Source organism: Trichomycterus rosablanca, chromosome 23 (assembly GCF_030014385.1).
Source record: "Trichomycterus rosablanca isolate fTriRos1 chromosome 23, fTriRos1.hap1, whole genome shotgun sequence".
NCBI lineage: Eukaryota > Metazoa > Chordata > Actinopteri > Siluriformes > Trichomycteridae > Trichomycterus > Trichomycterus rosablanca.
In genome coordinates this window covers 179,944-194,318 of record NC_086010.1, presented here as the reverse complement: position 1 = coordinate 194,318, position 14,375 = coordinate 179,944, and the positions used below count along the sequence as shown (strand labels likewise).

Below are 14,375 nucleotides of genomic sequence, written 5' to 3'. Positions count from 1 at the left end.
GTGGTGAGCGCGTGCCTGGGCCTCGGCTCACATCTTATATAAAAATCAAAAATAACAAAAAAAAATTATAAAATTTAACAAAATCCAGAAAAATCTGAAGGTCCGAGAATCTGATCAGGACTGTGAGTGAGCTCGTGGGTGAAGCGATTCAGTCGGTAACTTTAGTCCCGAAACACCGCGGAGAGTTAGCGCACACGGCGGGTTAGCATTAGCATCGTTCTGACTGAAAAACAGGCTGTTAGCTGGTTAGTATTAGCTTCAGTTCGGCGCAGTTTTATTGATTTGGCGTTTAAAAGGTTTATTTTTATCTGTTTGTAGTTTAGACTCTGAACAGAAATCATTTTAGAATCTAAAGTTTATTTATAATTCGGCTCATTTTAGCTCGCGTGTTTTCGGCCTTCAGCTTTTATCTAGTTAGCGATTAGCGTTAGCATCCCCGGTGTGGTAGTGAATTTTGAGCCGGTGTTCAGGTTCGATAGCGCGGTGTGTTGCTGTATTACTCGGGCCTATAGACTAGATCAGGATGAATCCCAGCGCTCCCAGTTACCCCATGGCCTCCCTGTATGTGGGAGATCTGCACCAGGACGTGACTGAAGCCATGCTGTATGAGAAGTTCAGCCCGGCCGGTCCGATCCTCTCGATCCGGGTGTGCAGGGACATGATGACCCGCCGCTCGCTGGGTTACGCTTATGTCAACTTCCAGCAGCCTGCGGATGGTACGGAGCCTCTTTCAATCTCTCTCATCTACATTTATACATATTTATACTCTGTATTATCATTTATTAATCCTGTTTACACAGTAAATGTTCCGCCAGCAGCGGGTGATCTACAAATCCTCTTATATTTACATTTATAACTTTCAACCACAAGCTGCTGGTGAAACTCTGTTTTATATTTTTTATATTTTGATGTTAATGTTTAAAGTTACATGTTTACACACTTGAGTTCTATAAAGGATGAGTGTAGTTCAGTCATTTCTGTAACTTGCTTTATTTCACTCTTAACTTACACACTCAGTATTTAACATGTTTATTGTAAATTATATAAAATAATGAAGCGGAATATTTAATATTTGTGTGTTCATGATGAGGATGGGTGGATGGATGAGGTAAGGAAGGAGTTTATCAGAGGGACGGAGCCTCATTAAATCTCTCTAAATATCTACATTTATATTCTATCATTAATTAATCCTGTTTACACAGTAAAGATGATCCAGCAGCAGCTGGTCTTTAATCCTGTTATATTAATATTTAATAACTTTAAACAAGCAGCTGATGGTGAAACTCTGATAGTTTTATATTATTATTATGTAGTTGTTTAAAGTTATGTATTTACTTATTGTAAATATAAGGATACGTGAATCTCAATGATTTCTGTAACTACTTCCCTCGGTGACACCACACTTTTACCCATTTATTGTGGGTTTTCTAAAATGTATATAAAAATAACATTTCTTTTTCTCCCCATGATGAGAATAGATGAGGTAAGGAAGGTTGTTTATTAAAGGGATGGAGTAGGTAGGATGTTTGAGACAGTACGGCTGGACTGAGACGGTCTGAGCATGTGCAGCGGAGGGATGAGAGTTCAGGTGGTTAGTGGAACAGAGGAGGATGTCAAGTTGAGCCAAATTTATTTGGACAGCACTTTTTACAATAGACGTCAGAAAAACACCTTGAGAGGAGCCAGAATCGGGAGCCTCCATCCTGCTTGAGCATTCTGTAGAATCACTGAGTTGATTAAATAGACTAGATAGGTGAAAAATAGTTTCTAACAAATTCTACTGTGTAAAAGGCAAAAACAATGAAATCTTTTAGTCTGTGGTAGAATGAAGTCTGTTGGTGAGTTTCTGGACATGGTGGGTGCAGTCACCACAGACCTGCAGGCTTTAGTCTCAGATCGGTGAATAGGTTCATGTCGGATCTGCTGTAGGGGATCAGCCGGAAGAAGAGGAATGTTCTGGGTTGTGCTGCTGTTGGAATGTAACCCAAGATTAAAACAAATTTTCTTTAATCTTTAGCTTCTTTTTGAGCAGAATGACACATAAGTGACAGTAGGTACAGTGGTGTTGGGTTTACATTTTCCTCCTCCTCTAAACATGCTTATTAGAATCATTTCCCTGTTTTGTCGGTTGATCTGAAGTGGAATTGAAGATTCTGCAGTTATGAGCTCTGTGATCCTGATTTTAATACCAACACAGTTGTACTAACTGTAATCGGCATCTAGTCTGCAGCAAAGACACTAATATGAAAGATCTTTTCCAACACAATAATCCACAAAAAATACTTAATTTCTTGAATTATCTAAAAATAAAAAACCAAATATAGTACATCAATTTTGATTTCACTTAAACTTGGTTTTTGAACCCACATATAAAGCCATGTACATAGCCAAATTGAGCTGGAATGGCAATAAACAAAAACAAATCTAGTCTGCAGTACAGTGAACTGAAACATCACGTTCTTGTGCTTTACCCCTCAGCTGAGCGAGCCCTGGACACCATGAACTTTGACGTGATTAAGGGGCGTCCGGTGCGCATCATGTGGTCTCAGAGAGATCCGTCCCTGAGGAAGAGCGGCGTGGGGAACATCTTCATCAAGAACCTGGATAAATCCATCGATAACAAGGCGCTGTACGACACCTTCTCAGCGTTCGGGAACATCCTGTCCTGCAAGGTGGGTGCTGCCTGAGCTGTGTGAGCACGATCGGCACGGTGGTGTTTACATTAACGTGTGTGTGTGTGCTAACCTGGTTTGGTGTGTGTGTGTGTGTGGTGCTTCTCCTGAAGGTGGTGTGTGATGAGAATGGCTCTAAAGGATACGGCTTTGTGCACTTTGAGACCCATGAAGCTGCAGAGAGAGCCATCGAGAAAATGAACGGCATGCTGCTGAACGATCGCAAAGTGTAAGCATCGTATTACCCACCATGCCTCACTCTAGCCCCCCCTCACCTGCCTGACCTGTTCGGTGGTGTGGTGTTTAATCGCTCGGTGTTCAGCGGTGTCGAGTCCCGGTTGCTCAGGTATCGATCAGTGATTGATCTGTTCTGGCGTGTGTTGCAGGTTTGTCGGGCGCTTTAAATCACGTAAAGAACGCGAGGCTGAGATGGGTGCTCGCGCCAAGGAATTCACCAACGTTTACATCAAGAACTTCGGCGAGGACATGGACGACGAGAAGCTGAAGGAGATCTTCGGCAAATTCGGTATGGGACCGAGTGCGTTATGGGTAATTTCGGGACTGGACCGTGTGAGCAGTGCACATAGTTCCTTTATCTGTCATATAAACATACACAGGTATAGAGTACAACGAAATTCATCAAGATTACCAGACTGAGTGGGGGTCTAAAAATACTGACATTCTCAATTTAATAAGAACCAAATGAACAAAAAGTCCTGTGAAACATGGTGAAGGTAGCAGTGATGTGAACCTAAAGCACCTGTAATTGAAGTGTGGTTGTGGGATGAATTGGGAGCTTGATGGGGTTCTAACGTGTGTTTCTCTGTGCTGCAGGTCCTGCTCTGAGTATTCGGGTCATGACCGACGACAGTGGAAAGTCCCGCGGCTTCGGCTTCGTGAGCTTCGAGAGACACGAGGACGCTCAGAGAGTGAGTGGAGGGTGGTGTGTTCGTATAGAGGGTTCTGATTGGTCGATCCAAGAGCATCACGGCTCATTCGAATAATCGGACTCGTTTTGATTCTCAGTAGTTTAGTAGATGTGAGTCTAGTTCAGAAGGTTGCTGGTTTGTGCCCTCCACTGCCTGGTTACTACTGTGAGGGCCTAACAAACGACAAAGACTCGCAATACCAAACACGATGGTTGACATTTTAACAAAACCAAATGGGAGACTCTGATCATTTTTTTGAACAATACAGGACTGAGAATTCACATCTAGAACCAAACACAGAAAACACTAGCACAGTGGTTCTCAAGATGTGTGTTGGAATCTCACTGATCTCGTTCCTGACATCACCAGGCTGCTCCGCTAAACACGCGCACTCACTGTAACGCTCAGTGCTAACTGCATATATATACTAGTGATGAGTCGTTTGTGAACGATCCGATTCCGGTTCTTATCGACTGTAATCCACCCATTCAGCTTCACATCAGGAGAGGGAATCAATCATAACTGGTAATAAGAGCTGCACTTTCAGTTTCACAGAGAGCGAGCGAGACACACACATTCACATACACAAACACACACACTCGCACGCATGCATACTCATACACACACACACAGAGAGAGCTAGAGCTAGTAGTATAATGACAAATAATTGAGAAATAAACTATAAACTTGTTTAATTGTGATAAATCTGGTTATTTCATTGTGCTTATGTTTTAAAGCAGAAACAAACAGTCGCATCTCTGCACAAAAGAGGATTTTTCTGAAACTTAATGAAATGCAACCACAGTCTGTCTCTTCCCTGTAGTTTTTATTCCTTTTGAAATAAATCTTTTTTCCTCATTTAAGTGTTGTTTAAATTAGGAATACATTTAAGGCAAGGTAGCAACATTTTATATTAATATCGGGGTGTCTTATAGTTTACCTAGTAGCGCCTCCCGAAGAACGAAGAGTCATTTTTTGAACGGCTCTTTAAAAGGAACCGAGCCAGAAGATCCGACTCCCGTCAAAGAGCCATAATTCCCATCACTAATATGTGTGTGTGTATATATATATATACATATACACACACACACCTAATTAATGTGTGCCATATGTGGTTCTGTGATGAGAAACGTAGGTGGTACTTGGAACTTTTGGTTTGATAATGGGTGGTACTCGGTCTACAAAGTTTGAGAACCACTGCACTAGACAAAGGACATGAATAAATAACCTGTACAACATCTAGCTACCTATCCTGCCATGAGTGACCAATGTGTAAACGTGCCGTTAAACAACAAACAAACAACTGTGAGGCTGAAAATGTGAAATGTTTTTTCCATCCCATAATCAGCTTGCTCGTGTTTCTCACAGATCTTAATAAATCAGACACACACACACACACACACACAAGGTCAGGGTGCCAATCATCTCAGATCACACCCTCAGGAATCCCTGACTGTTTGTACTACTACAGATCGTCCCCTCTTATTGGCTAACTGAGTATTGAAGCCGTGTGATTGGTGGAGAGCTGACCTGCCGCCTACATTTACATCCACATTTACATTTGATTTACATTTGGGCGTTTAGCAGACGCTTCCATCCAGAGCACCTCGCAGTAAACATCTCCCAGCTCCACCCTGTCAGACAGATCAGGAACTCAAACCCTGATAGAACAGCGTACAGGTGGAGGATGAGTTTATATAACTAGTACTGAAGGTTAGTAAGTGCTGCTGGTTAGTTTTTAGCTTGAAGGTCTTTAATCGTCTGTTGAAGATAGTAGCAGGTTTAGTTTTGTTTTAGGTACGACGTGTTTATGACGTGTGTGTGTGCGCGCAGGCGGTGGACGAGATGAACGGGAAGGAGATGAACGGGAAGCAGGTGTACGTGGGCCGAGCGCAGAAGAAAGGAGAACGCCAGAACGAACTCAAGCGCAAGTTTGAGCAGATGAAGCAGGACCGCATGACCCGCTGCCAGGTACCCGCACCCGCCACGCTAACCCTCCGTCCTCCAGCCTGCTGAAACGCCGGAAAAACGTCGTGCTAACACCCCGTCTGTGTGTCCTGTAGGGCGTGAACCTCTACGTGAAGAATCTGGACGATGGTCTGGATGACGAGCGTCTGCGTAAGGAGTTCTCTCCGTTTGGAACCATCACCAGTGCCAAGGTGACCGACGCCAGATCTTTATTAGCATTAGCATCACTAGAATTTGGCAGCTACAGCAGTGGTTCTCCTCGGCGTCACACTGGCTGAGGAGAGCTGGGACTATCACACACACAGTTACCAGCTGCATCCTTTCAGTGGTAGAGCTAATGCACATACCCCAACCAGACAGCAGAGGGCGCAGGTCTACAGCACTGGAATAAATACAAATAAATAATAAAGTTGATTAAATAGTGAAGTAATGTTGATCTTTTACTCGGCCTGCTTCTCATTTTCACTGACTAACTGTAACAGAAACAGCTTATCACTTATACTTGAGTAAAGTATTGAGTGGAATTAAGTTCAGCCTGTCATGCTGGTCCTCCACAACAGTCCCCGTCCCTCATGTGGCCCCTTGTATGATTTAACTTGCCTCCCCTCAGTACCACTGTGCTGTATTTCACATCTAAACGCTGCCCCCTGCAGGTGATGATGGAAGGCGGGCGCTCTAAAGGGTTCGGCTTCGTCTGCTTCTCGTCCCCGGAGGAGGCCACCAAGGCGGTGACGGAGATGAACGGCAGGATCGTGGCCACCAAGCCTCTGTACGTGGCTCTGGCTCAGAGGAAAGAGGAGCGCCAGGCCCACCTCACCAACCAGTACATGCAGAGGCTGGCCAGCGTACGTGCCGTGCCCAACCCCGTACTCAACACCTACCAACCCGCCCCGCCCTCCGGATACTTCATGGCTGCCATTCCACAGGTACGTACCCCACTCGCCCCACACGCTGCCACCTAGCGGTTAGAGATCTTACTCCATGTTCCTCAGCGACTGTAACTGACTGATGGGTGTGTACTCGGTGTATATGCTACAGCACTAATGATCTAACCACTCTGTGTGTGTCTGTGTGTCTGTGTGTCTGTGTGTCTGTGTGTGTGTGTGTGTGTTCTCTCCAGGCACAGAACCGAGCTGCTTATTACCAGAGCAGTCAGCTGGCACAGCTCCGCCCGGGTCCACGCTGGGCTACACAGAGCGTCCGACCTCAGCGTGAGTTACCGTTACTAACAGTGCAGATCACACAGCACGACTAACTAGTTCAGAGATGTTTTACTGGAGCTGTTAAGAATATATTCTGGCTGTTTTGGTGGACTGAACCAGATCCTACTGGGACGCCAGTTTAAATCTGAATTTATCACTGGAAGGATCTGAGTACAAGAAACACTTAGTTCTTATAGTTAAGTCCTTACCTAATTCTCACTGAAAAATGGTCATGGACCGTGAAGTAAGATGTTTCTCATATGAAATATCCTGTAAAATTCAATCTTTAATGTTTGTGTTTAGCGATTTCACATTTTACATTCGTGCAACGTTTAAGTGCCGCACGTTTACTGGTTAATCTGCACTGAGGGGTCCCAGCAATCCTACGGCAATTCAGTTAGCAATCGCTTAGTCAAAATGTAAGTGTACAGCAGCTAAAACACGACTCGGGTAACTGAGTTTGGGAGGGGGAATTGTGGTGTTAGAGACAGAACATGAAGCCTCGCACCGTGGAACATCCATCTATTAATGTAGCTGTGCTGTGTATCGTAGCTTCATTTATTCTATTAGTTCATTTGAGTGAAATTTAATGACTGGCGTGAAATGTGGCTCTTTTATAAATCCCTGAAACCATCTTCGTGAAATTAAGCACATTGTGTGTGACTTTAGTAGAGACCTGATGATTATTATTATAGAAATAATACGACTTTACAATATTAACTCTAAACTGTTTTGAACAATGATGATTTGAATGAGTCACTGATGATGAACCTGTTTGTTATTGAACCTGAACTGGTGAATCATGGGTGACGTGTAACTACCTGTCCTGTCATGAATGGAACTATTGTGTAAAACACTTATTTTTCATGTAATTATATTATCAAGGAGACTTTTTTACATGAAGGAAAAATAGCAAACTGAATGGAACACACACACACACACACACACACACACACACACACACACACACACACACACACACACACAGACCTCAAACACACTTTGGGGTATTCATCCAAACATCAACTTTAAGCCATACACACATTAAGGACGATGCAGAGACCAAGACCATGCTAAATCTAACCAACACCTCTAACCATAAAACACACCCCTAAATACACCAAGAGGAAAGTACACATGCCTAAAACCATTAAAGAATCTCGGGTTAGTATAATATAAAATTGCCCAAATTAAGACAAGATAAAATAAACAGAAGCATAATACCCGTCTTGCTATAAAATGACACGTACGTGTTAAACTGTCAGTCATTCTCTGAATCCTTTCTTTCCTTTTATATATTTATTTGGATTTTAATGCCATGTTTAACATAGCTACACCTACTGTCCACCAACAAACTCGGTGGTCAATGCTAAACCAAGGATTCACCAGGGACGAAGCATAGATCAAGTCATATACACAAGGTGCCGCCAACTTGCCGGCTATGTAAGGATAGACTAACAATTAAACACATAGACGGACTACCAAACACTACACACAGAAAGACTGAGATTCTGTAATGAAAACGATATACTAAACCCATGTGCCCTGCTTAAGACGACAGCACCAGGGAATCTATCATTTGTTTTAAATGACGATACGCAACCTATGTACCACCGTGTATATATAGCATCAATGTGCTGATACGGCGTTAAAATCAAACAAACGAACACGAGGTGCCGAATCTGCCGCGCCTGAATAACCCACCAACACCTGGTAAAAGGAGAAAACTCCCCAACCTGTGAGATCTGCCGAACAGCTGTAACAGTAAAACACATTCTGATAGGATCCTCCAAGTACACCAAGGAAAGAGAACAAGTGCCCACGCCTAAAACCACAAAGTCCTTACACAAGACAACACAAGAAGTCTTAACCTACCTCACAACCATAAAAACAAATATAAATATAAGTGGACCAGAATATATAGACTGATACATAATACATATTGTTGCATTAAATGAGGTGTTAAACATGGTGTTAAAATCCAAACACACCTGCTGTCTCTGATTACATTTGGATTGCATCATGCGTCTAAGGGTTTTTGTTCCACCGTTATGTCCTTGATCACCTGTCCACATAATCAGGGTTTATTACTCTGACGTCCTTGACCACCCAGTTCTCATCTTACCATCGTGTTCTCGCTCAGCAGATGTACATAATTGTGTATAACCAGAGTAAGAACTTCAGAAATCACCTACTCATCATAAATCAGTCGCTACCCTCAAAGCAGAGTTCACTGGAGATCTGGGTGAAGTGTTACTAATATGAAAGTATACATCAAAGTGTGTGTTCATATAATACAGTACCAGTTAATAGAATATAGATAATTATCTAAAACGCATCATTATTTACATTTTCGGCATTTAGCGGTCACTTTTATCCAAACTGACTTACAGTAGTGTGCCAGTATACTGCCTAAGCAATTGAGGGATAAGGGCCTTGCTCAAGGGCCCAACACTGGCAGCCTGGCAGTGATGTGGCTTGAACCAGCGACCTTTTGATTACTAGTCCTATATCTTAACTTCTAGGCTACACCTGCCTTATTGTGGATGAGGGGTGTGTGTGTGTCTCTATTAATCTGTCTCACTCTCTCGGCAGATTTCCAGAACATGCAGAATGCCATGCGTCCCGCAGCGCCGCGCCCTCAGGCCTTCAGCAGCATGAGACCCGCTGCCAACCAGGTGCCACGCATGATGACATCACAGCGCATGGGTAAGACACAGCTCCCCTAGCACATCAGATTCAGTGCTTTAAATAGAAGTGATTACATGAGTGTGTGTGTGTGTGTGTAGCCTCTCAGCCCATGGGACCACGCCCGACCTCCGCAGCAGCAGCCACCGCCGCCGCGCCCGTGAGACCCGTCCAGCAGTACAAGTACACCCCAGGGGTCAGGAACACACAGCAGCACATGGGTGCTCAGGTGCCCATGCAGCAGGCCGCTGTACACGTGCAGGGTCAGGAGCCTCTGACCGCCTCCATGCTGGCTGCCGCGCTCCCACAGGAACAGAAGCAGATGCTGGGTGAGGACCCCTCGTTATATTTATGGGTTCAGGGGCCCCGGGGTAATAAATGCATTGGGTCCTTATTTGACCCCCTCCCTCACTGTGTGTGTGTGTAGGTGAGCGTCTCTTCCCCCTGATCCAGAACATGCACCCCACCCTGGCGGGTAAAATCACCGGCATGCTGCTGGAGATCGACAACTCGGAGCTGCTGCACATGCTGGAGTCCCCCGAGTCCCTGCGCTCCAAGGTACGCCTCCCTCCATCTACCCAAAACGCTTAAACCACCCCTGAGGAGCCCCAATTTACTAATAAGTGACGTGTGTGTGTGTGTGTAGGTGGATGAAGCCGTAGCCGTACTCCAGGCTCACCAGGCGAAGGAAGCAGCTCAGAAGTCTGTGGGCAGCACCGCAGTTCCTGCTGTTTAATACAGGTAATAACCAACACTAGTGCCAGAAGTATTCAGACGCCTGCCTGTGTGCTTATTGGATGCCGCATTGTAAAAACAAACAGTAATACAGTGGACAGTGACTTATGATGATTTTTCTGTGTGTGGGAATTTGTGCCCATTCAGTATGGCTGTGTTACTGACTGACTGATCAGTCTGTCTTCCGGTTCATCCCAGGGCCGTTGAGTGGCGGACACTGGCGCTTTAGAGTTCGCCCATGCTGGAACTGAGAAGGGCCTTCCCTAAACTGTTGCTGCACATTATATAGTTGTGGCTGAAACGCATGAATTCAGTCATTAGAAGAGCTGTCCCAATACTTTTGACGGTGCACAGTCTAAGTGGGATGTCAGTCGACTGGATCATGTTTAATGTCGCCTATACGGGGAGGCACGGTGGGTAGCACTGTCGCCTCACGGCGAGAAGGTCCTGGGTTCGATTCCCAGCTGCAGTGGTCCAGGTCCTTTCTGTGCGGAGTTTTGTATGTTCTCCCCGTGTCTGTGGGTTTCCTCACACGGTACAAAGGCGTGTAAGTGAGATTGTCCATGACTGTTTGATATTAAGCAGTAACTTCCTGTCGGGTGGCTCGGTGGGTAGCACTGTCTCCTCACAGCGAGAAGGTCCTGGGTTCGTTCTGTGTGGGGTTTGCATGTTCTCCCCGTGTCTGTGTGGGTTTCCTCCGGGTGCTCCGGTTTCACACTAAACAATTCATGACTGTGTTTGATATTAAACCTGAACTGATGAATTTTGTGTAATGAGTAACGACCCGTCCTGTCATGAGTGGAACTAAAGTGTAAAACATCACGTTACTATAGTAAATCAATATTATAATGTGGGTCTTTACTGAATATTGTTGTTGTTGTGTTGCAGGATGATTCTCTCTGCTGCGCCGCTTCACCCAGACTGAGAAACGGAAGAAAATTTCAGATTAAACGTCTAAAATAAAATGAAAAACATAAAAACCTTTTAAAGAGAGCTGGAGTTCACACGCCGGGTCTGCAGACACCACGTCCAGACCCTGACCTGTCAAAAACCTCAAAAAAATAGTAAAATCAGTAAAAAATCTGAATTGAGCTAAATGAATTTGATCATTCCATTTTGTTTTTATTCCTTTGCGGTGTGAAAGCGCAGGACGTGGACGAGTTCACTCTCCATCACTGCGCCATTACAATGAATAATAAAGATTTAAACCTTTCATCTGGGCCTTCGTCTGTTTATTCTGCTGGTACTGTGGGGGGGGGGGGGGGGGGGTCTGTGTCATCAGGAATGGAACTACTGGGAGTTATTACACAGAAATAAACATTTACGCTCAGTGTTTACACCACTCACACCAGACCTGTGCATTGTGCGGCCCAAAGGTCGGTGGCAATTAAAAATCAGACGTAAATAAATGTACATCACACGCGCTATATAACAGGAGTGTTTTTATTTTGACAGGAGCGCTGTGTCCTTAAATTTCCGTAAGTTTGGGTTTACGTGTGCGAGAGAGAAACAGAAATACAAGAACATGAACGATGCGGAGCGTCACACCTGAAGCTTCACTAACTAAACTACAAAAGCAACAAGGACTTTTTTATAAAGTTTAACACGTCCAGAACTGAAGCGGTCAGGACCAGCTCTGTGGTTTTATAAATAATATCCAACAATAACACAGGACTAAAAAACAGCAAATTAGGTGATTAGACTCCAAAACTAAATAGTGTAAAGTTAAAAAAACTGCACATTTTGTTCACATTTGTTTGTGAGGAATTAACTGATTGGGTGGTGGGCAGTTGTAGCCTAGTGGTTAAGGTACTGGACTAGTAATCTGAAGGTTGCAGTTTCAATCCCCACCACTGCCAGGTTGCCACTGTTGGACCCTTGAGTGAGGCCCTTAACCCTCAGTTGCTTAGTATACTGTCACAGTACTGTAAGTCGCTTTGGATAAAAGTGTCCACTAAATGTCGAAAATGTAAAATGAAAATATAAACTGATTAAATGGTGAAACAATGTTGATGTTTTTACTCGGCCTGCTGCTTCTGATTGTAACATCTAAACTAACAGCTGATCAGAACTGTTCAATTTACTGCTTTTTATAAAGAGAGAAAATTAATATAGAGCAGAATGAAGTTCACCTTAGTGCTCCGGCCCTCCACAACAGTCCCAGTTTCTTATGTAGCCCCTTGGAAAATGTAATTGCCCCCCCGACTTACACTGGTTCTGCTGTTTTTAAGAAGTGCAGATGAAGGTAGTGGAGCCGAGTGTGTAGAGCTGTAGGCAGCACAGTGAGGATGAGGATGATGAAGCAGATCTTCATGTTTAGATTGAGAACACTGATGGAGGAAGAGCAGAAGTTCAGCTATAAATCACGTGATCCTCGATGTCTGTAGAATTTCTGTCTTAGTGATATAAAATCTTTAGAGTTTAGGAGGAATCTTCCTGTAGGTGTCTGTGCCGGTCTGGGTCTCTGTTCCTGTAGGTGTCTGTGCCGGTCTGGGTCTCTGTTCCTGTAGGTGTTTGTGGCTGCGTGTGCTCCTGCCCTGAGGTAACCCCGGCTCTAAACTCCTCACCTTTACACCGTCAGTAATAAAAGCATTTATAAGTCGGGATCCGTCACCGACTGACACACATCAGTTACAGTTCAGGTCAGTCGGGAGGTCAGGAGCGTTCAGCTCGTTCTCATCCAGCTCGCGCTCATGTTTAATCTTTAATAGCAGGGTCAGGAACCTGATCTGAGAGTTCAGGGTCAGTTCATGTACTTTCAGTCATGGTGTTTACATCATACAGCTACTATCTATACCATTACTGTAACTGTGATTTTATATAAATGTAAACCTTTTATAGTTGGATTCGTTTTAATTAATATTAATGTTATTTATTCATTCTAATAAAAGCTGTTGTGCTTTATATTAATCCTCTAAATCAAAACATTTAGTCTTTATTATTATTTTATTATTGTCAATATTGTATTTTTATTATAATTATTTTATTCTTATTTTATAATTATTATTTAGCTATTAGAAGCATTATAATTATCATGAGTATTTTATCATTAATATTATAGTATAATATTACTATCATTAATTATTATTACTATATTATTCATTTAATTTGTATATATTTTTTATTTATTTTTATGCATTTTTCTCCCAGTTTAGCAGAGTCAGTTTGTCTTCCGCTGCTGGTGGATTCCTGATTGAGTTCGAGGAGCGTACGTTGCTGCTCACGCCTCCCCCGACGCATGCGCAGTGTTATCGGACCCCTTCTTTATGCCCGTGGTTCTGCACAGGCGCCTCTATCTGCTAATCAGGGTCCTTACACAGCGTTTGTGGCGGCACGGTGGGTAGCATGTTCTCCCTGTGTCTGTGTGGGTTTCCTCTAGGTGCTCCAGTTTCCTCCCACAGTCCAAAGACGTGCAGGTGAGGTGAACTGGAGACACTAAATAGTCCATGACTGTGTTGGATGTAACCTCGTGACCTGATGAATCTTGTGTAATGAGTAACTACTGTTCCTGTCACATACACACACAGCATTTGAAGACCCACCCACATAGTCCCACCCAGCGGACACGGCGGCTAATTTTGGGTCTGCTGCAGGCACTGCCAATGATGCCCGCTAGATGGCGCCGGTAGCAGAGCCGAGATTGGAACCAGGGTGTTCAGAATCTCAGTGCTGGTGTGCTAGCGGAATATCACCACCTTTTATTTTTATTTATTATTGTTATAATTATTTTATTATTATTATTTTGACCATGAAGCTCCAGTTCTCATGTCTGATTAAACGCTGCACAGTTTTGACCTCCAGGCGTTTGGATCAGTCCCTGAGATCACATATCGCAGCAGTAACAGAACCCTGATCGACCCCCCCTCCCCCTGTGTTAGTTTGGACACTCGGCCAGGTTGGCGTCTCTGAGAGCCTCTGCTGGGATTTGAACCCACACGTCTGAATGCATCGCAGTGGTGAATGCACCACATGACTCGATCTTAATCAGTGGTACTGAGAGGAAGTCCTATCAGGTGAGAGACTCGCTGTTTATCATGAGAGTCTGCCATGCTTTCATTTGTGAGTGGTGTGGATGGGCGTCTATCACATGATCAGCTGGTGGAATGTAAACCTGCTGGAACTCGTTCATTATCCGCTTATTTATTTACGGCTCAGTATTAGAAACAACACAAACACAGCAG

General features: G+C 44.0%; 1 protein-coding gene across 1 annotated transcript; it reads left to right on the top strand.

Moving 5' to 3' along the window:
- On the top strand, window positions 1–11,407 carry pabpc1a (poly(A) binding protein, cytoplasmic 1a). The gene is made up of 14 exons (XM_062986060.1): window positions 1–716; window positions 2,479–2,672; window positions 2,786–2,901; window positions 3,059–3,198; window positions 3,507–3,601; window positions 5,435–5,572; window positions 5,665–5,760; window positions 6,223–6,495; window positions 6,690–6,780; window positions 9,367–9,480; window positions 9,561–9,788; window positions 9,887–10,017; window positions 10,106–10,200; window positions 11,083–11,407. Exons 1-13 carry the CDS (start codon window positions 524–526, stop codon window positions 10,193–10,195), a joined length of 1,899 nt encoding a protein of 632 aa, XP_062842130.1. The 5' UTR covers window positions 1–523; the 3' UTR covers window positions 10,196–10,200; window positions 11,083–11,407.
- The last annotated feature ends 2,968 nt before the right edge of the window (window positions 11,408–14,375 follow it).

Coding starts and splice junctions, on each gene's coding strand:
- pabpc1a (XM_062986060.1), top strand. CDS start 524: ATGAATCCCAGCGCTCCCAGTTACCCCATGGCCTCCCTGTATGTGGGA. Junction 2,902..3,058: donor CTGCTGAACGATCGCAAAGT/GTAAGCATCGTA, acceptor CGTGTGTTGCAG/GTTTGTCGGGCGCTTTAAAT. Junction 6,496..6,689: donor TCATGGCTGCCATTCCACAG/GTACGTACCCCA, acceptor TGTTCTCTCCAG/GCACAGAACCGAGCTGCTTA.